Source organism: Amblyomma mixtum, chromosome 5 (assembly GCF_055824585.1).
Source record: "Amblyomma mixtum isolate Tamu chromosome 5, ASM5582458v1, whole genome shotgun sequence".
In the NCBI taxonomy this organism is placed as follows: domain Eukaryota; kingdom Metazoa; phylum Arthropoda; class Arachnida; order Ixodida; family Ixodidae; genus Amblyomma; species Amblyomma mixtum.
In genome coordinates this window covers 38,787,219-38,808,666 of record NC_143016.1, presented here as the reverse complement: position 1 = coordinate 38,808,666, position 21,448 = coordinate 38,787,219, and the positions used below count along the sequence as shown (strand labels likewise).

Genomic DNA, 21,448 nt, shown 5'->3' with positions numbered 1-21,448 from the left:
ACCATTTTACCGAATTATGTTTAGAGCGAACCGGAGCCAGGGCTTCTTGTGAGGTGTCGACGGTGTTCGGTTGCTGCACATTAGCGCCTCCAAAAGGTATGGTACTGCTTTTTCGACGGAGCGTGTCATGTACTGTTTCGTATTGGAGCAAGTTAAGCCTGAGTGGCCTTTAATTCGTGGTGCTTGGTGTTGTTGACTTCTAACAGCGCTTCTCACGTGCACTGCAGCATTCGTCTTTCTTGTCAGTCGTTCCTCTTGGGCTGTGCCTTTTCTTTGCTGCACGAAAATTCGGTTTTAAGATGGCCTAGCCTCATCGTCATTCCACTACTTCTCCTTCAAGGTCTGAAGACAAGAACCAGACAAGAATATAGTGTTTAATGCACGTATTCCTTTGCTGCAGCAGGGTGAGACCTGCATACTTGTTTTCTTTGGTTTCTCTGAAATTACAGGGTTCTGCACACAATGCTCACATTTCTCGCGTTCAGCTTGCTTGTTCCTTTCATATAACAGCAGACATTACACGAGAACTACGCAAAAAACTGAGAACGAATTGCGAAAGACGCGACTTTTTGCATTGAAATACACAGCAGACACCCGACTTCCGGGACAAGCCGTCCAACTTCCGGTGGCTTCACTCGCGCTCGTCTCGGAAAGAGGGAATGCGGCATCCAGCCACCTAGTGGAGATCAGTGGTTTCGCTCAATAGGGCAAGCAAGGCTCTCGCCTAAAAATGAAAAAAAAAAAAACGGAAATTTTCTTGATGTCGCAGGGTCTAAGGACCGTACTCCCGCTTTTATGTCAGGCGAACAAAATGGTATTCAAAACCTGTGTAATGACCCACGTCACCATTGATGGAGACTGATTTACTTCGCCGGCAAGGAATCACGAAGAAAACAGGAAAGATAGGTCGCAGGCACCCTTTGCCAGAAAGTGCACATTGTCTCATGGTTGCCGGAATAACTTTTTAAGCGGGCACTCAAGCTGATTATCGTTATAAAGGCGCGCATCCATTGTAATCTCGCAGGTTGCAGCAGAGTGCAGTGCCTCCGACTGGCATTCGCCAGGGTGCGCTGATGAAGGCGCCAACTGTCAGAGCTGTGCGTGCGGCTGCTGAAACGACGCGGAATAGCGCCACGAACCGATCCTCGTTCGCTCGAATTCCTCCCTTCGCTGGTAACCCTTTCATGCCACGCTTAAAGAAGCGCCTAGGGCAAATTGAAGTTGACTTGTGTCCATAGAAGACCGCGTTCTGATCACAAAATGGACATTCTCGCCGAAAGCCCATAATTTATAAGTTGAATTTGGGCTTTTCGATTACTATGCTCTGAAAATTCGGCGGGCGTTTTTCCTGTTTATCTCCGATGGCAGTTTGTGTTTTTTGCGGCGAATATTATTTCCTGTTGATGAATACGATTTTTTTCTTCGACGATAAAATGTGGTTTTCATGGGCGGAAAAAACTGTTTTATCTTTTTTTCGTCTTGAGCTTTCAATTGATTAGTAGTTAACCAAAATAGTTATAAGAACTAGGTAATTAAAACGGTAATTAATTAGATACTTATAGCTATGTTTCCATTCCCTTTTTCTCAACTTATACCTCATATGGCAGACTTCTCGAATAAAAAGAATAGCTAGCGTTGATAAAGAAAGAAACTGAAGTTAAGTGACGAAACTGTGAGCCAAAAACACAAGCGGAAGTTTATTTCTCAAAATTGGGTTACCATGTCATCACTGGGTTGTTGTATATACGACGAGTGTATCGTGCTTGGCTTCCTTCTCTTAGCCATATGTGCCCGCTGATGCCAGAAAAAGTTGTTCTGTATCAGAGCGCTGCCTTGGCGAGTCCGCAGCTGTTCGGTTTTTCTGCCATAACAAGGGAGGGAGGCGCCGCTTCCTTTTTGTCACAGCGACAGAAGTGGAGGCTGTTGGGCCTCCTTTGGAACCCGGCGGGTGGGCAGCGGCCACCGAGAGTAATATAAGCGCATCTACCTCCTGAGTGACTCAAGCAGCCAGTACACTGCGGTGTACAAGGAGCCAAATGATGACTGCTCGTCCGACGACGGTTTCGTACCGGCCATTAGCAAGACAGCTAATCGCAGACTGCGCAGGCAAGCCCGGTCGTCCTCATCAAGCCCGTCAGGGGTCATGAAGTCTGTCAGTCCGTCAGCGGCCCCGGCCCATACCGTCTTGTCTGTGCCACAGCAACATACCTACAACCTGAACCTCCTGAATAGGCAGTCAACCTCTATGCATCTGGAAAGCCTCGTACCGGGAGGGATCAACGACATGCGAATAAATTTCGTAGTCGTTGGACAGTGGGAGTGCGGCAATGTGTTTGATCTATTGGGCATGCAAGGCTTCGGTAGTGGTGGATAATTATTCTCAGAGGATGTAGGTGCGGCGTAACCAGACGCCGGGCTCCCTAAATTTAGCCCGGTTGTTGGAGGAGGCGGACACCTTTTAAGGGTGATTGCCTTCTTTGAGGACCTTCGGTGGCGCGAACGACGTCGTCGCACCTTCGCAGCGGCCTCTTTATGCGTGGAATGGTCTCGCACCATTTGCTTCAGTGCCGCCAGTTCAGTCTTTAGATGCAGGCAGTCTTTTGAGGCAGATTCGTGAGGGTCACGGCAGTTGACGCACTCCAAGGCACTCGCGCGGCAAATGTCGCCGCTCTGCAGCTCGGAGTATCTCGGGCACATGATGGAATTGTTGCAGACACCGCTCACGTGACCAATACTCATGCACTTCCTGCACTTTAGCAGCTTAGGTACGAAAGGTGGAACTAGGTGTCGAATTCTACAAGCCTTCACGTACGATGGTTTACACTCCCCCTTGAAGGTCAGCTTGATGCATTTAGAACTTCCGAGGCGCTTAACCTGAATTATCGAAATGCTGCTTGTCGCCAGCTTGATTAAGACGGGTCGTCAGCGCCATAGATGATGATGTCGACGATGTAAATTACGCCAGCCGTGGTGCCGCTATCTTGGAGGGTAAGAGAGCGTACGTTGATACTGCCTAGTTTGGTGATGGTGGTCAAATTTTCTAGCGCTCCGCTCCTTGACATTAATGGCAATGACATTTTTGTAGGGGACGTAGACAAAAGCCACGATCCGGACCGTGATAAAGATATCCAAGTGATTGCAATGGTCACATCCTTTATGATGTCCTGCGTGCCCTGCTTTCTAGCCTTCGTACGCCAGCAGTACACAATGCACTGCAAATACTGGACGCGCTACACCCCGTTCTTGCGGCTGAACTCAACTGCGGCCCTTCGGTCTGTGATTGGGTTTATCAGCCAGGAACCTCCACATGAATGGACACTGTGGTACCAAAGGAAATCGCACTGTTTTGCACCTGAGAGCGACTGGCTTGAGGGAAGAATCTTGACTGTGTTCCCCGCTCCTTCTCTCTTTCCCTTTTCAATCCCCTTATCCTTCTTCCCCAGAGCAGGGTTGCCAACCGGAGCACCCTTTTGCTTAACATGTGTGCCTTCACTCTTCGTCTTCATCTCTTGCCTTGCGGCTGCTCCGGTAGCGGATCCAGGAGTCGCGAGGGGCTGAGGCGGACGTCGGGCTGCAGGCACGTGGATATCGGGCAGTTGTCGCCGAAGTAGAGATGGGTCGTGGATTTAAGAAATCTTAACAGGGATTTACTCACAGGAAGACAAGAGAGAAAAAGCACTTTGCTGACTTAATGAGGGCTTTGAACAAAGACTGGGTGGGCCTTTTTCCCAGAGGCGAGAGCGTCCTTTCCCACCCAACGCCGTCCTTAAAGCCTCTATGGTCCGGACCATCCCATAGGGCGTTAGCCAAGCAAACACGAGCACATCCCTCCAAGACGGGAGCCAATCAAAAAAGCACAGCACTGCAGCAGGCAGAGTTGGTCATTGCCAGAGTCAATCCATAGGAGTGCACGTTGGAATGGACGTTGAAACCACTCATGGTGTGCCAACAAAACACAAAACGAAAACGAACGTAATTGTCATGTTTGCGTCAAGCGCAGTTCGAGACAAATTTTCGCAAGGAAAAAGAGGCTATCTGCAAACAATATTGGTTTTCCTGTGACCACACCCGTGTATCTGAATGAGCACCTGGGCCCTGAATACGAAGCACTGCTCGACATGGCAATTGCCCGAAAGGAAGCCGACAAGTGGAAGTTCATCTGGGTCTCGAAATCGAAAATGCCGGCAAAAGCAGAAAATTCCATTGTCATACATACAGCCATTCGCGACGACCTGTCTAAGATAGTGTAGCCTTTTTTTTTCTTAAGCTATGTGCCTATGGAGTAATAAGCTAAAGAATGCAGAAAAACGCGGCCACCACATGCGGGGAAAACATATACCTGTTACTCTGCAACTTTAGAAGTCTGCATAAAAATAGAAACGTGGCTTAAAGGGTACGAATTTGTGAGCCTACCTGGTCGCAAATTTTTGTCCTTGCCAGGAGTGGCTGGTTCTTAGGCGGTGATGTAGCTCTGTACCTATCATCAGAAATCACTTGCAAAAAATGACGACTTTACATAGACCGGAATGAGTAATTACAAAATTCTCATTAATAAACTATGGAATAACTTCCTCATCGGTGTGATACACCGTCCACACGAGTCTAGAACTGAGCCACTTTTGGATAAGCTAGAAGAAATCCTGTATAGCCTCACAAACCCGCAAAACAGGTTATTAATGAGGACTTCAACATCAACACAGTTAATACCGCTAGTAATAAATACCTAAATCCTTTTTTTTGCTACGGCTTTCAAAACCATGTGATACGTCCGACGATAGTTACGGCAACATCATTGTCTACAATAGATCATATATTATCAAAAACGGATGTCAGCCCCTTGAAATCAGGAGTGATAAATTATAACATCAAAGACCATTTTGCCGACCTTTATTATCGCTCCTGTATCCTGTAAGAGCTATAAAACAATCCAAGGATAACGATCACCGAGCGCCCAGATGGCACTATGAAGTAACGAAAAGTTATCCAGGCAAAAGACTTTTAAAGCATCGATTTCGATCACGGGGACGAAGCATTTGGTGCACTTAACAATCTGCTTATATCGCGCGGCGTTCAAAAGCAGTACTTACAAGTCTCGCAGAGCGCGGCGCCTTAATTCACCTGTTTGTCCACGGATGAACGCGGAAATACTTTGCATAATTAGATAAAAAGAGCATTGGCATAGTAAGATGAAAAATCCAGTAGACAGTTATAAGAAAATCACAATTATGCGCGATATATTCCTCTCTGTGACGCGGAGGGGAAAAATAGTATTAGAGCAACCTATTTAAAAAAAGTACAAGGTAACTCGAAAGAAATATAGCGGATAACCTTTTCCTTTACTAGATCCCCCGCGAAATGTATTATTTCGCCAGAGCCGAACGTTTTCGACTTTGACCTAGCACATGCTTGAAACAGCGCGAAAGACTTGAGAGAAGGAGACAACACAGGAGCTGACTGACAACTGGCGGATTTTATTCCAGGAAGCACAGGAATATTTATAGGTTCAAGAAGATGAACGAAAACACACGCACACACACAAAAACACAATTATAAGCAGGAATTGGTGCACAACGCAACATTACAAGGAAAAGGCACGTGCCCGGTCGGGTTGCTAAGAGGGTCTCAAGAGAATAACCGGAAGCTGCAAAAGCTACAAAAATAACAACAAAAACAACGTAACAAGAGTAAACAGTTTGCAACACAAGTGTATAAAGGCCCATTCACACTTGCCCAAAAATCCGCCGAGCGAAGCGGATTCGCTCGCCGCAAAAACAGGGACCTGTTCTCACTTGTTCACGCGCGAGCGAGGCGGATCCGCCGTGCCGCTGCTGTTTCTCGCCTTTCCACACCGCTTCGCTGATAGCGGCATACACAGATATAGTGAAAAAAGAGCATAAATTTACGCTGTCTACGTACCATAAGCGTATGCATGCTTACGTACGTTAAACGCAGGCGCATTCTCACTTTTAGTTCAGCGTATGCTAGCACAAACGCCAAAATAGACTTTACCTATAGTGGCGCCATCTGGTTGTCAGGGCGGGAACCATTACTGTCAAAAATCCGACTCTGCTGTTAAGCCTAGAAGCGGCAGAATCGTCACTCTGAATAAAAAAAATAGAGCAAGTTTATCTCTTATATGTTTTCTTATAGGCGAGATGAGACGAAGCGAAAGACCTGTGCCGAATTTCTGGCCAGTGAACGCACTGAAAAAGGCAGCAACAACGAGAATTCAATCCGAAGCGACGGGTCCGGCTTCGAAGAGCGCCGCCATGTTTGTCGCCGCGCGGCGGAAATGGGTCCAGCCCACGGTGTTACACCGTGGTCCAGCCCGATCGCCCTCGCCGCGCCGCTTTCCGCGTCGCTCGGCGTCAAAAGCGGCCGAATCCGCTTCGCTCGCCGGATTTTTTGGCAAGTGTGAACGGGCAGAGCTAAAATTTAGCGGCAGGGCGCGCGTCTAAAACCTAATGATCTTGAAATGCAATTTCTGCAGCAAACAAAGTGACAGATGGTGTGCTGACGCAATGTTCTTTCTATTTGATCACAAAAGCTTCCCATATCTCCCGCGTGCGCTGGTCACGATATTTTGTGAGTACGCGCGTATGATTTAAAAGAGGAAAACAACCCTCCAAATCGCGGCAATGAAGGGCAAGGTTAGAACCTGTTGTCGAAACTTGAATTGAAGCTGGAATTCACCTGATGCGGGCATGATCTGCAAAGAGCATTATTCAAAGCCGCACTGGCTATATACACCCCGCTTAACCAGCTTCAACCATCATATATTTACCATCATATATTTCCATCATCATTTCTATCAGCTTAATTATCATATATTCCTGTGCTTCTTGGAATAAAATCCGCCAGTTGTCAGCCAGCGTCTGTGTCGTCTCCATCTTCTGTCCCGCCTTTCGCGCTGTTTCAAATGCGAACCGTCACCAACAAGATCAGTTCGCCACACCTAGTACGTCTTGCTTCAACGTACAATAATTTTTTTCTTAACATACCTAGTATTATACATATAGCTGCCATCTTGCAAGTTAACCTTTGCACTATTCTGCCTAGCTCAGTGGTTATGGCGCCCGGCTGCTGACCCGAAAGACACGGGTTCCACCCCGGCCGTGGCGGTCGTATTTCTATGGAGGCGAAATATTTCTATGTAGACCCGTGTACTGTGCGATGTCAGTGCACACTGAAAAAACCCAAGGTGTTCGAAATTATTCGGAGCCCCGAATAATTCGGAGCCGTAGTGGAGCCGCGAGGGCTCCACTACGGCGGCCCTCGTAGCCTACGTCGCTTTGGGAGGTTAAAACCCATTCCCCCATACCCACCCTATTCGCTTTACTCCTTGCTCTAATACTTTCGCTGACACATTAATAACAGCTGCTGAAATGATTAGGGCCCTCCGCCGGATTTGATCTAATAAAGCATGGGCCATGATGTGATATCGGTGAACATAATCAAGGACAACATGCACATTCTATTCATCCCACTGTAACAAAAAATATTTAATCAGGCAATTTTATCAGGAGTTTATCTAAAAACGCAAAGTATCGAGAGGGTTGTGCTGTACAAAAATGACAATTCTAATGATGTTGAAAATTACTTCCCGGTTACTATACTGAGTTGCATTAAAACGCTGTTCGATGAACTAATAGCGAAGAGAATAATGGATTTTATTGCAAAATACGGCATCTTTGCCAGCTAACTGCATGGTTTCCGCAGAGGTCATTCCACAGGCACAGCAGTACACTTAGTAACAGAAGTAGTTAACCCAGCTTTAAATTAAAACAAGATTACTGCAGGCATATTTCTTGACTTTAGAAAGGCATTCGAGTGTGTTAAACGTGACATTTTCTTACAGAAACTTCAGTATTACGAATTTCGAGGACCAGCCAGGAAATTGTTTCGTAACTACCTAACTAACCATACGCAATTCGTGCAAATCTGAAGATCTTCATTTGGGGTGGTAAAGACCGGTGTTCCGCTGGGGTCAGTACTTGGCCCCCCATTTTTCCTTCTTAGGGATTTTCCCAGTAACATTGCGCACGTAGAAGCAATAATGTATGCACATGACACGGCTCTACTACTTTACGTACATGAAATAGTCTGGGAATAAATTTTTGCAGACTGACCACGCTCGCTTCTTAAGAACTTAGAGCCCGACACTTGCGTGTGTTTGCGCAATAAAAACAAGTAGGCGAAATCATTTTTTTGTGGCGCGAAACAAGCTAAAGTCATCTCATCTTCTGCATCCCGACGCTTGATTAAAACTTGTTTTTGGGCGAGTTGGTACATCTAGGTCTTGCGCCTGTGTGTTTGTGTGTCCTCTATCTTGTGGTTGGTCTCTGTTCGCGCTGAAAACGTTTTGCAAGATCATCCTGACACGTCGTCCCGGAGACGCTTCAGCACGGCGTCTAGGTTACTAAAACGTTTTTTGAGACACGCCCATCGCTGTAGATGAATAGAATCAAGGTGAAATAAAAACTGGTATGGCGCAAGAAACGGGGACACAGAAGGCATACAAAACACAGGACTGACGCCAACTTTCAACTGGGGTTTATTGCACCAAGCCTGCCTTTTATACCACAACCAAGCCATATCAACGAAAGCGTAAACGTTGTACATATAAAACGGCAATTCATGCGACCACTGGCAATATAGTAACGCTGATCATAACAATCTAATCTAAACAGAGCTTGGGAGGCCAACTTATTTTCTGGCCAGCAGAAACACATCAACCAAGGCAAAAAAGAAAAAAGAAACAAGGCACTGGGGCATGACAAATCCACACTAACGAATTATGAAACGCGTGATGAAGGCGAAACAGAGCAAAAAATCGAACGACTATGAGATAAAACCACGTGAAAAAAGATAACCAACAATAACCCGGCAAAAAAAAACATGACCAACAATAACGCGGAAAAACATGACCAACAATAACAATAAGGAGGGATGAAGTCTGAAGATACAGCACCTAGCGTCAAGTGATAAAAACTGAAGATCATTCCTGAAGAACAGTCGTCTTAGCGTCTAAGAATCTAGAAATTGTAAAACACCGAAAGAAACGACGAAATAAGAGCACAAAACCAAGGGAAATTTGCGAACTACAAAAAACCTTCTATAAAAGACGTCTCGGCGCTGCTAAGCATAATGGAAGGCCTGCTAACGCATTTGTTGCCAGCTTTTTCGATGAGTTTCGAATAAGTTGGCCTCCCAAGCTCTGTTTAGATTAGATTGTTATGATCAGCGTTACTATATTGCCAGTGGTCGCATGAATTGCCGTTTTATATGTACAACGTTTACGCTTTCGTTGATATGGCTTGGTTGTGGTATAAAAGGCAGGCTTGGTGCAATAAACCCCAGTTGAAAGTTGGCGTCAGTCCTGTGTTTTGTGTGCCTTCTGTGTCCCCGTTTCTTGCGCCATACCAGTTTTTATTTCATCATGAACCAACTCGCCCAAACTAGAGTTTTACTTGAGAATCAAGGTAAACACATGATATGACTGCCCGTGTAGTATACATGATTTTTCGCAGGCGACATTAAAGAAATATAGGGCAATAAGGAGGAACTGTCTCTTGCGGGTGTTTCGCTTAAAGGACTGTTCCGAGGGTTTTTCGAGGTTAACTATTCTAATGAATCTTGCACTGTAGGTTTTTCTTTGCCTCCTGATTACTTCCAACAAGTCTTGCAAACATCCGACATTTCTTCTGGCGGAACTCGCTTCTAAAGTTTGCCATTTCCGTGGCCTCAGTTCAGATCATCTCTACTGGCAACACTGCGTTTTTGGCGCCACAAATATCTTCCCCACACGTTAATACCCGCTCCCCGCTTCACCAACAAAATTTTGACCCTTGCATTAGTCCTTCTAAGGCAATATTCTAAAAGGGGCTTAGCATTTCAGGCGCTACTTTAGCCATTCAACGCGCGTATGAGTCTTTTTCTCGTAATACGTGTAATGTCATCGCTTCTTCACGCGAAGCATTGCTCATGGCCACAGACTGAGTTTGGGTATGCTGTTTTCACTTTTTAGTAATGTTTCAGTGAGAGGGAACTCTAAGGTAAGTGTTGTGACTATCAACACAAAATGCACGAAACACCGCCCAGAGTGTTTCCCTTTATATAAAGCCTCGACGAATTTGACAGGACCGTTTGCTTGCACATCCGACTGAGGTCTATGCCTGCCAAATGAACATCTCCCGGCAGGTACCGGTCACTGAAGTCCTACGCTAGAGATGCTCAGCATAGCGCGATCCGATTCCGCGGGGAGTTATTGTGCATGTGCTATTGTGCAGATGACGTCAAGGTGCGCACACCGGTCACTGCGCAGGCGCATCTGGGTTCCCTCTTAAGCCGATCACGATAGCGGAACGCGATTCACGCTATGCTCCATATATGGCATCTTTACCTTGTACACGTGCCCTTAGAACTACCGTCGGGCACTAACCGCATACGTCTCCCACGCTTTCGCGGGAGATCCAATCGAAGCCTCAATAACGACAGTGGCTGCGCACTCTTGAAAAAAAAGTATTAAGAATTGTTGCAACATACTTTGTCTACTTTAACTTATAGTCACTACTGTGTTATTCACTCCACATGCTGGTTACTACCGTGCTACTAAGTCTTTACAGAGCATGTCGGTGCTTCAAGTTATCTCTGAAATAATGCGTCGAAGCAAATAGAGCACAGTGCAACTTGAGACCATGCGACTTGCGATTAGTGTCAAGGCGTCAGAGGCAGCTGTGTTGTAAATACTGTAACGCGGCGGCCAGCCGAAGAATGAGGCGTGGTGAACCATGAACGAGAAATGATTTAATGGACGCTGGCCTAGCGCGAGCGCTCCGTCCCGCGCCACTGCCAGCTTCGTCTTCGTCACACTACCCGGGGCCTCCGAGCGATCGTCCCGATCGGTGACAAACAGACGGCAAAATGGCGATGATCTTGAGTGGGGGGTTGAACAGGATGTAGAAGATGGTGCAGTGCTGGCCGCCACGATGAGAAAGATGAGAGAATGAGTCCCGGTCCACGAAGCATCCGGGCCGGAGGGTGCCAGGAGCTGACGGCCGAGGTCCGTGGACGCACCGGACGGCAGAGGCAGGGGGGCGGTGTCTTCACGTGTGGGTCTTGGGTCGGTCGGGTCTCGGGTCGGTGGGGTCTCGGGTCGGTGGGGTCTCGGGTCGGTGGGGTCTTGTGTCGTCGTGTTTCGTGGTCCGGGCGGGGGACGGGGCTGGGGTGAGCGGCGAGGTCGGTTCAGGTCCGGCGGGCTGGGGCACGGCCGGGCGGCGCGGACCAGGCACTCACGACCGACGCCCACGGCAGGCGCAGGACACCGAAGCTCCGGGACCAGGATGGCGATGAAGGGTCCCCAGCACCTCACACCAAATGTAACGTGGCGGCCAGCCGAAGAATGAGGCGTGGTGAACCATGAACGAGAAATGATTTAATGGACGCTGGCCTAGCGCGAGCGCTCCGTCCCGCGCCACTGCCAGCTTCGTCTTCGTCACAATACCAAGCTACGTGACGCTATGCACCGGTTTCTGTACAAGATTCAACGTGAAGCTTGTTGTCCACTGTTGTAATCTATTCGCGAGCTAACGAAGTACCTATGATATAAAGTGCTCTCCTTTCAGCTAGAAATGACCGGATGACGCTTGAAAGGAGGCAGCTGGCGTCGAAAAACCCTAGTACCCTAAACGTATAAGGGGTTTCCTGCGTCATCACCATAATCAACAGCCTGACTACGCCCGATGCAGGGCAAAGGCCTCTCCCATGTCTCTCCAGTCAGACCAGTCCTTTGCTAGTTGCGGCCACCCTATCCCCGCAAACTTCTTAATCTCCTCCGCCAGCCTGACTTTCCGCCGCCCCCTTCTACGCTTGCCTTCTCTTCGAATCCACTCCGTCAACCTTTGGACCAGCGGTTATCTTGCCTTCGCATGACATGCCTTGCCCACGCCCATTTGTTCCTCTTGATTTCAACTAGTATGTCATTAATCGACGTGTGATCCCTCACCCACTCCGCCCGCTTCCATTCTCTTAACGCTACGCCTATTATTTTTCTTTCCATAGCTCGCTGCGTTGTCCTTAAGCTGAACCCTATTTGTTAGCCTCCACGTTTCTGCCCCATAGGTGAGTACCGGTAAGATACAGCTGTTGTATACTTTTCTCTTGAGGGATATTGGTAAACTACCATTCATGATCTGAGAGAACCTGCCATATACGCTCCACCTCATTCTTATTCTTCTAGTTATTTCCTTCTCATGATCCGGATCAGCGGTCGTTACCTGCCCTAAGCAGACATATTCTCATACTACTTCCAGCACCTCGCTACCAACTGCGAACTGCTGTTCCCTTGCTGGACTGTTGAACATTACTTTGGTTTTATGCATGTTAATCTTTAGCCCCACCGTTCTGCTTTGTCTAACTCATTGATCATGCTTTGCAGTTCATGTTCTAAGTGACTTTGCGAGACAATGTCATCAGCAATATATGACGCATATATTTTATTATTTATTGACTTCAAGAAATTTTAGCAACAAAAGAGCTCATAGACCCAGTGCTCATGTGAAGCAACGCATCGACTTGTCTGAAAACTCCTTGATGAACCATTTAACGAGTTTGTCGAAGTCGCACCGGTCGTCTCTTTGACGAGGCTTGTTCCCTGGCCGGTCTCTGCGTGCTCCCGGTTGTCGATTGGCTTTCGCTGCTTTCAGTGGGATGACAACGGAGTCGCTGTCTATCACGTACACGTATCTGTAACAGACATATGAAGGTTGGAAAAGAAGACCGGCGTCTTTCGTGACGAGGTTGGCGTGTCTTCCCCAGTAACTAAGCAGGCACAAAGCCGCCGAGTTGACGCAGCTGTCACTTCCAAGAAAAGCTTAGGCATCGACCGTCATGTGCATGCTTTTGGAACAATCCTGGATGAGCCGCCGCGGTGGCTCAGTGTTTACGGCCCTCAGCGGCTGACCCAAAAGACGTGGGTTCGATCCCGGCTGCGGCGGTCGCACTTCGATGGAGGCGAAATGCTAGAGGCCCATGTACTGTGCGATATCAGTGCACGTTAAAGAAACCGAGGTGGTCGAAATTTCCGGAGCCCTTCACTGCGGTGTCCCACATAGCTTGAGTTGATTTGGAACATCAAAGCTACCATAAACCATCGGCCGAACTCTCGACCTTTTCTTTCATTAAATTAGTTTCTGTCTGTCTCTTTAATCAGCCCTTGATGCCATAAGTGTCCAGCTAATAAAGGGCGCTCAACTTCCTTCGTGTTTAAGGCACTCAGTGCGCACAACCCGTGGCTGGATACACTAATTGCAGATAACAAACGTTCTACAGTGAACGTGTCACAGAGTGAGTTCGCCTTTAGTTGTCGCTCCAGCCGTCACCAAGCATTTTTTCTTCGCATCGTGGTTGTATAGTGTACAATCATCACCAAAAACAAGCAAGTCACAACAAGTTTCCTTTTAATTTCTATGGAGCACCTGGAGCTGAGATCTAAAATTTCCGGAAAATTTTAATGCTGGAAAACACGAGGGAAAAGATAGTTTCTTTGCGGAAATATTGAAATGATCGAGAGGGTACCCGACACATGAGTATGCCGATAATTTATATAAAAATATGTCTGAAGTTAAATTTACACCGAAAAGGCTTTTTCATGGATTCTTGTTCACAATTATGCAATACTGCTTGGTGCATTGGCTTACCATAGACTGCCACTAGCTGACGTGTGTTACCGATGGTGGATACTTCCGTATGCGCTCGCACCCATGGTGAGGCAAGAAAAGCGCGTGAAGAGCAACACTGAAAGGTGCAATAAGCGGACACCGGATGGCCATCTATCTGTTCAGTCTCTACGCGACGATGTGTTAAGGATCCCGTCTGGCAACACTCATTGCTGACGCCAGTCTGGTACAGTTGCGAGGCAAGCCGGTCAGCGCTCATTCTAGAAACGCCTATTGAGCAGACTTCATGAGCACACTTGATGAGGAATTGACACAAACATTAGACACGTGTGAAACTAGTTTGCTGCCAAGTAACCACCGACACTGACTGGAAGCCCTCGAGCTACAGTGAACTGCACTCGCTAAGCGGGCGGCTTTCGACCGCTGTGTAAGCGATGGAGATATGGCAAACAACAGAAAAAAAAAATAGAAATATAAGGCACTCTAGCGCGGTGCCGTCACACGTTGCAATGCCAGAGGGTGTTCAGTGTTAATCGCAGTTCATTACCGTGGTTGGTACTTAGCGGATATAAACTCGTTTTCAGAAATTAGAAATTGCAAATGGTGTAATGCTGCCAAGACCAGGAAATAGTACAAGCTCTTATAATATTTCTTCAGGAAGCAAATTGTTTAAACACAGGTAGGCGGTAGAAAGGACATAGAAGCTGATTATTAAAAAAACCACAAAAAACACATGCAGAGGCATTCTTACATGGGACAGACCAGCGCACAGTTGGTCGCTCAGGCCTTCCTAACCAACTGACGGCTGAGCATGATGCATCGGCTGAACTTTAGAGTCGAAGCTGGTTGGGCGAGTGGTTTGTCCATGCCATATAAACACCAATACAGGACGGGACAAGAAAGTGCACACAGCAGCACGAGCGCTGATTGCCGGCTTTTATTTCTTGCTGAGGCATCAATTACGTACATACATTCGTACGTTGTGTGCACAAAATCGTACCTCATGAAGAAACAACAGTTGGAAGCCAGCGCTCATGTTGTTATGTGACCTTTATTCCATCCTGGTTTCGCGCTCTTTATGTGGCTCAACCCTGTAATATTTTGAAATTGAAACACAGCACTAAATGAACTCGTTTTTAAGTTTAATTTTTTTGACAGAGCGGTCCGTCACCGTTTAAATGTGCACTAAAATAATTATTTAATGCCTCAGCGACTAGCCCTCAAGACCATATCTGGTTTTTTCCTTGTTTTCCACCCCACGGGAAAAGAGCCATAAAAGAGTGTTTATCCAAAATTAGGAGTTTTTTTTTCCGAGCCGTCCCATTCCTACCAAGATACCAACAGTTCACTTTCACGTTTGTTGCATTTGTCCTATGTTTGCGCGAGGGCAGCCAAGGCGCAAGGGACTGCACTGCGCTTGCAAGCAACACACGGAAGGTGTCAAACATGGCTGCGTACAAGTATATCCTTATGCTGCCTATCGTTTCACGCAGAAATTCCGGAGACCACTTTTCAAGTTTAAATCTGCCTGCCAACTCTTTGCATCGTTCTTACTGCTATACTGAAAGGAAATCGATTTAGTATGCAAAAATTTATAGGCCAGTCTACGTTATCGTTAGACCAGATTGTTTTGGCACATTTCGTGACGCATTGTCCTGTAGGCTTTGTCACGTGTCTCTTCTGACCTTCTTTCATATATTTCGTTTATTTTCATGGTTGCAGCGAATTCCGTAGCTCCCGCCGAAAATGGAAGTTGTTCACGACGAGGGAGAAGCAGACGTTCTCATTGGTTACGCGCATAGCGACTAGGATTTGGGTTATTCCACGCCAAGTAGCCCACACTTTTGCGCTCGGTCATCTTCAATTTCCTTTAAAAAATCATGGCTTATAGTACTACTATTGCAAAAATTACCCCTCCTAGTTTATGCAGAAAAAATTTTGTCGTGCCTTGGCCGCCGTCTCAGTTTTCAAATCGGTAGCAATACCCAAACAAAACACTGTAAAAAATGAAATATTTTACGCGTGACTTCATTTTTTTTTTGTGTGTGTGAATAAAAGACATTACTTTTTCACACACAATATAATTTGAAAAAAAAAAAAACTATCTTTCCTCTATTACAAAACTCAGAAAAAGGTTCAAACTTAAGCGCCTTAAATTTTTTTTAGCAGATTTGTTGCTCTCACCGTAGTCATCCCAGCTATTCTCCCAAATCGTCCGGGAGTCAAAGGAGCAGATAAAATCTTATAGTGATCAGTAAACGAAAGTCGTGTCAGAAGATGAATTCTAACTTTTAGAAGAGTTCGATTTTGCGGCATATTCACTAGTCATTGATGAGGTGGTCCTAGTAAAAATAAAATAATTTTTCAATTTGAGCACCAATGGCCTACTCCGGCGTTGTTGCGTTCCTGCTCTTCACTGCAGTGCACGATGAAGCCAGCTGGGAATGCAGACATAATTGCAGCACTGCACTGCCCAAATAGGATGGTTCGCTGCACTTGGACACTTTCAGCTTCGGCATTAACGAAATCTGCTCAAGGGCACGATTACAAAAAAAAAGAAATTAAGTGGCCGTGAAGCAGGAGCATCAGGTCACCCCGCGCGGAAACTGGAGATACGGATCAAAGCTCAGGTGCGGCTTTCCGTCCGAGCATGAGCAGAGTGGCTAGTGCTCCACCACGTGAGCAGTAATCAGCTACCCTGTTGCCAAGAAGCGCTCTTTGCAGAAAACTGCTTCGTGCGACAGTGCTGAATTACGTGAGCGAAACGGAGCTGGGTTTCTCGTGAGTTTGGCAGTACTCATGGCAGAAAGAAGTCGCGGCGAAGCGTCATTTTCAGTCTCCGTCAGCTGGAATAGGAGGCACTTCACAGCAAAAGCCGTCATAATACAAATGTCGTATACGGCCCCTATGAGCTATTTATAACGACGGACAAAACTATCTCGGGTGCCGTAGCTCTCTGACTTCTGCAATAAATTAACAAGTTGAACTCAACGGGTGGTTTATTAAGAACACTGGCGTTTCATCACTCCAGGCATTCGTGTTCCTCAGTTGTGCATGCTGGCCTTAAGTGGTATTCTGCTACTTTCCAGCGCCCAGACCATCAACTGGAGTACCTTGCAGTGCTGCTTATACCTGCATTCTCAGCTGGCTCCATCGTGCACTGCAGTGAAGAGGAGGCACGGAGCAACGCTGGAGTAGGGCGGGGTGCTCAGCTTGCAAAATTATTTTCTCGCATAAAACAAAAATCGCTCTTATTTAACTTAACTTATTACCTTTGATACTTTTACTGGGCCCACCTCACGACGCAACTGCCGGCTGAATATGCCGCAAAAAGCAACTCTTCGCAAAGTTAGAATTTATCTTCTGACACGGATTACGTTTCCTGATCACTGAAACTACCTTATCGTCTCCATAGCCTTCCGTACAACTTGGAAAAATGTTTGGAATGACTCCTTTGAGACATAAAACTTGATAAAAAAAGTTTAAAATCGTATAGTTGAGCCTTTTTTCGAGTTTTATATTTAGGGAAAGATAAACGAAAATACTTTCGAATCATTTTGTGTGAAAGCTTAATTTTTTTTTTACAGAAACAAAAAACATTATACGCATCCATAAATATTTTATTTCTGGCAGAATTTAGATGGAGGCAACGGTCCAAATATATTTTTTTTTCGATAAAAATGAGCTGGGATAAGGTTTGTCATAGTAATGCAATAAACCATGATTTTTTTCTTTAGGAAATGGGAGATGGTCAAACGCAAAATCTGGGCAGTTTGCGTGGAATGACCAATTTTTTTTTATCGTTCCTTGCCAACTAATTGACAGTAACGAGCCAATTAAGTGCATGTATTCTCTCAGTCGCCTAGGTACGAGCAAGTCGCTTCTAATGCATTTCAAGGAAAGTAGTTTTCAGGTGCTCCCTGTGCTACACTTACCCCACTATATGATACCCCTGATCTCATCTTCTTTCGGTAGGAAACACCCGCACCAAATTAAAGATGCTATCTGAGAGTACACCCGGCGGGCACCCATGTGCCATGATTATAGAGCTTTCCGCCATTCTTCCACGAGAAGTTGCCTCTTTTGCGTTGCCTCTGAACGTGCCACACCCCTTCGGTATGGCGTGGTGTCGGCGCGTTGCCGCCTCCAGGGAACCCGCCAGCCACCCTGCGCTCCGCAGCCAAACGTAATGTCTCCTGAGCCACCGCGGTCTATAGGACAGAGCTTCACATTGGTGTTCCGAGATTTGCGCGAAAATTCGCAAGCTGACAGCCTCCAGTGTGCAGCTGGGTTGGCTGTTTTCCCCGGATTGTGAATGAAAGCTCTGTAATCATGCAAAGTGCGATTAGGTGACCTGCAAGACTTACTTTCGAAGCCTTTGTTTCTTCATGGAACAAAAAGCAAATAATAAAAGAGGGGACGCACCAAAGTAAACTAGACGGAGAACATAATTCAAATGTCCCTGAAAACGTTGCCCAGTTTTTCATACCCAGAAATTCTAGACAAAAGCGTTTTTCAACGAAAGAGAGCTCACGAGCGCAATTTTTTATATATTGGAAGATTTAACTTTGACAATCAATATATCAGCTGATCTCCCAAGCTTGCAATATGTCGCTATTAACGTTTTACTATCTTGAATAACGTTCCCCCGTGGTTTTCTATTGCAGTCGTGATTACTGGATGCGAGCGATCGAAAAACTTCAAAAGAAAGATTTTGCTACGCATCTTAAGAATGGACCATTACCTTTTATATTTCCATGACAGTGCCTTACAATATTCGAGTATTCGAACTCCTTGCCGTAGAATTGTGGACTTGGTAATGACTAGATATTGTCATAAGGGTGGTAGTACAGCTGAAATTATATATATTTTTTAATCCCTGCTGCCCCTATCATCTAAGAACTCCATAATTTTCTTTTAATTTTTCACGTATACGCGTCGCTTTCTAATCTTCCTGGATTTAAGTTTGGAGAGTCGCATAATGCAGTGACAACAGTATGACAATTAGCCTATAAACTGCACAGAAAAGTAGCCTATAAAGAATTTCAACCAGCTAGGAAACGTCAGACAGCAGTCGGTACTCACTGTTCATCGCCGAAGCGGTCCTCCTCCTTGTACTCGGCGTCCATGCCCATGATGATGTATTGGCTGCCTTCCGTCAATTGGAAGGACTCGCAATTTTCGCGAGCCTTGACCATTCGCGTCTTGTTGAAAAGGTCATCTTCTGACTCAATGCCTGCGTTTGAGGAATTACGGAGAACCCAAAAGGGCGGTTAGCATAAAAATAGAAAACTACTTGCGAGACTTAGGCATCTCCTCTCAATATGTGAGATGCCTCGCGTTGCTGCTGCTTGGAAATGCAGTTCTTCGACAGAGGCGCTACATTCAGTCAAGACACTCTCCGGTTAAGTAATGTGCCTACCCTTCACCCTAATCGTTTACACTGAAATTTCGAACAAAAATTTTGTTTTCACATTTACATACCTTTTCAGTAGCATAAATGCGAATTTAAATGATACAGTCAAGGCACTCTCCGGTTAAGTAATGTGCCTACCCTTCACCGTAATCGTTTACACTGAAATTTCGAACAAAAATTTTGTTTTCACATTTTCATACCTTTTCAGTAGCATAAATGCTGATTTAAATGATAGCATCGGCTGATTTATGTTGTCTTTCGAGTGGCTAGTAATGTCAACGGCATTAGACAGTGAACTTAGGGTTAAGAATATGCGAGAAGTAATTTGCTAAAAATCCTTTGCACCAGTCAATGACTATAGAGCGAGATTGCCTATTATATTGATTGCATATTTATTGATATGATTGGCTATTATTATACAGAGTGTAAGCATTTCGGAAACCTATCAGCGTAGTCATGGTCGTATTAAAATGCCCCTGCTAGGCACGCGCAGTGGCAGGTGCGCGCCTGCCTTGTTCCAAGTAGTACACAGGGCAAAACACCTGTCCAGAACGACCGAACTGTGTGTTTCGCAGCTACCAAAGCCGCATCGACCAGGAAGGCGATAGTGACGCTGAAATCCTACGAGTTTAACTGCACACACTTACATCGAGACCATTTTTAAGGCGAAAGCCTTTCAGGCCTCATCGTTGTCGAGAGAAGGGTACCAGCAGAGATGTCACGCTTTTTCTAGTCAGACCAGAAAAAAAAAAAATCTTTTTGCACGATGGCAGTCGACCCACCATCCTTCCGTTCCGCAGACGAGCGTGCTAATGGCTACGCTTCGAGACTGGCGCATTTCCGCAAAACATTAAAAGTGTAGAAGGTAGTCTAATATTCAAAAGTCGCATCCGAAGAATACGAGAACCTAAAACCAATAACAAATCCACTCGCTTTTTCGAGTGCAATGGAAAAACTGATTCATTTTCAGTGATTAATTGTTTTGAATGATCACTCTAGTTGACATATCTTCCAATGTGGTTTGAAAAAATATGTTCTACACAAACTGCTTCACTAAAGAACAAAGAAATCGTTATTCAAGATTGAAAAAAGCAATGCTTAACACTAGAAGTTTGCATAGACTTATCAAAAGCTTTCGATTACTTGTGCCATAGTTCGTCGCTTAAAGAGGCAGATGAGTGGTTTTCTTGGTGTCGCATATAATATTTGAGCCACTCACATAAAATACCGCAAAAGAATACATTTCACTAAATGATTACTCATCAGAGTTAAAACCCGTGACCACCGACTAATAGCAAGGAACTATTTTAGGACCCATTCTTTTGCGACTACACGAAATTATTTAACTATAACAATAAGACCACGACAGTTACTCATCTGCAAAAGAAAAGGTTGAAATTTATCAGTTACAGGTAATAATTTAAAGACATTGAAGCATGTGAAGAAATATTGCCGCTCTGGCTTCAACGAATGAAATTTTTATAAATAGATTTCAGCACAGGAACAGTACTGTTTTTCCGGCTCAACGACACAACCGTTAATGCACCCAGAGTAGCCTTTGGTGCTTGAAAGGTAGAAATAGAGAAATCATTTGTAGTTTTCGGAATGCACATCTCAAGAAATTCCATTTGGAACCACCATGTACTAAAATCTGTTGCAAAATATGCAGAACGATGTGCCTACTAACCAAACACAGGTTCACACTACCAGACCACATACAATTACTGTTACATCGTTTATTTAGCCCAGTTTTTTCCGGCCCATTTGCTGTCGGGAACGTGTGTTAAGAAAATCTTGAACAAGCTATTCTTGTTTCAGAAAAAACTCATTACGATGATTGCGAATGTTTTGTTTCACTCCATAACCTTTTCATCGATACTGAATAATAAAGATACATGGTTTTTAAAAATGTAATTCAGCGCGGTCATTTCAGCAGCCTATATAAAGTATTAACTCATTTCTAAATTACCTTGCAGTGTTAAAAAATTCAAGAGCATATGACACAGGCCTGACAGAGAGGTGGTTTGTATCCACAGCTCAAGACAGCTATGATTTACTGCCTGTTACTTCCATTCCTTCAAAATTCCAACTGGAAAGAGAGTGACTGTTACGGAAGAGTTTGAAAGCCGTCTTTTTTATTATTCAGGCTCCCATGAGTTTGTTTCTTTTTTCCTCCTTCAGTTCTCTTATTTTCCTCTAAAATATCTCCTTGCATTTTGTCAATTTTTCAGTACTTATCTGCACATATGCTCACGTCCGTGTATTTCCTGCCCGTCGCGGTGGCTTAGCGGTTATGGTGCTCGCCTGTTTACCCGCGAAACGCGGGTTTGATCCCGGCCGCGGCAGGAGCATTACG

General features: G+C 45.5%; 1 protein-coding gene across 2 annotated transcripts in view; it reads right to left on the bottom strand.

The window, feature by feature from the left end:
- Nucleotides 1-12,470: 12,470 nt before the first annotated feature.
- The window catches only part of LOC149341833 (complement C3-like), an 82,257-nt gene continuing 73,279 nt past the window's right edge, over nt 12,471-21,448 (bottom strand). For both annotated transcript variants that reach the window (XM_089544062.1, XM_089544063.1), the window contains exons 39-40: nt 18,762-18,912; nt 12,471-12,744 (exon numbers count right to left, since the gene is read on the bottom strand). In XM_089544062.1, coding sequence (XP_089400188.1) covers nt 12,552-12,744; nt 18,762-18,912 — 344 coding nt within the window. In that variant the 3' untranslated portion in view covers nt 12,471-12,551. The remainder of the gene's footprint in view (nt 12,745-18,761; nt 18,913-21,448) is intronic.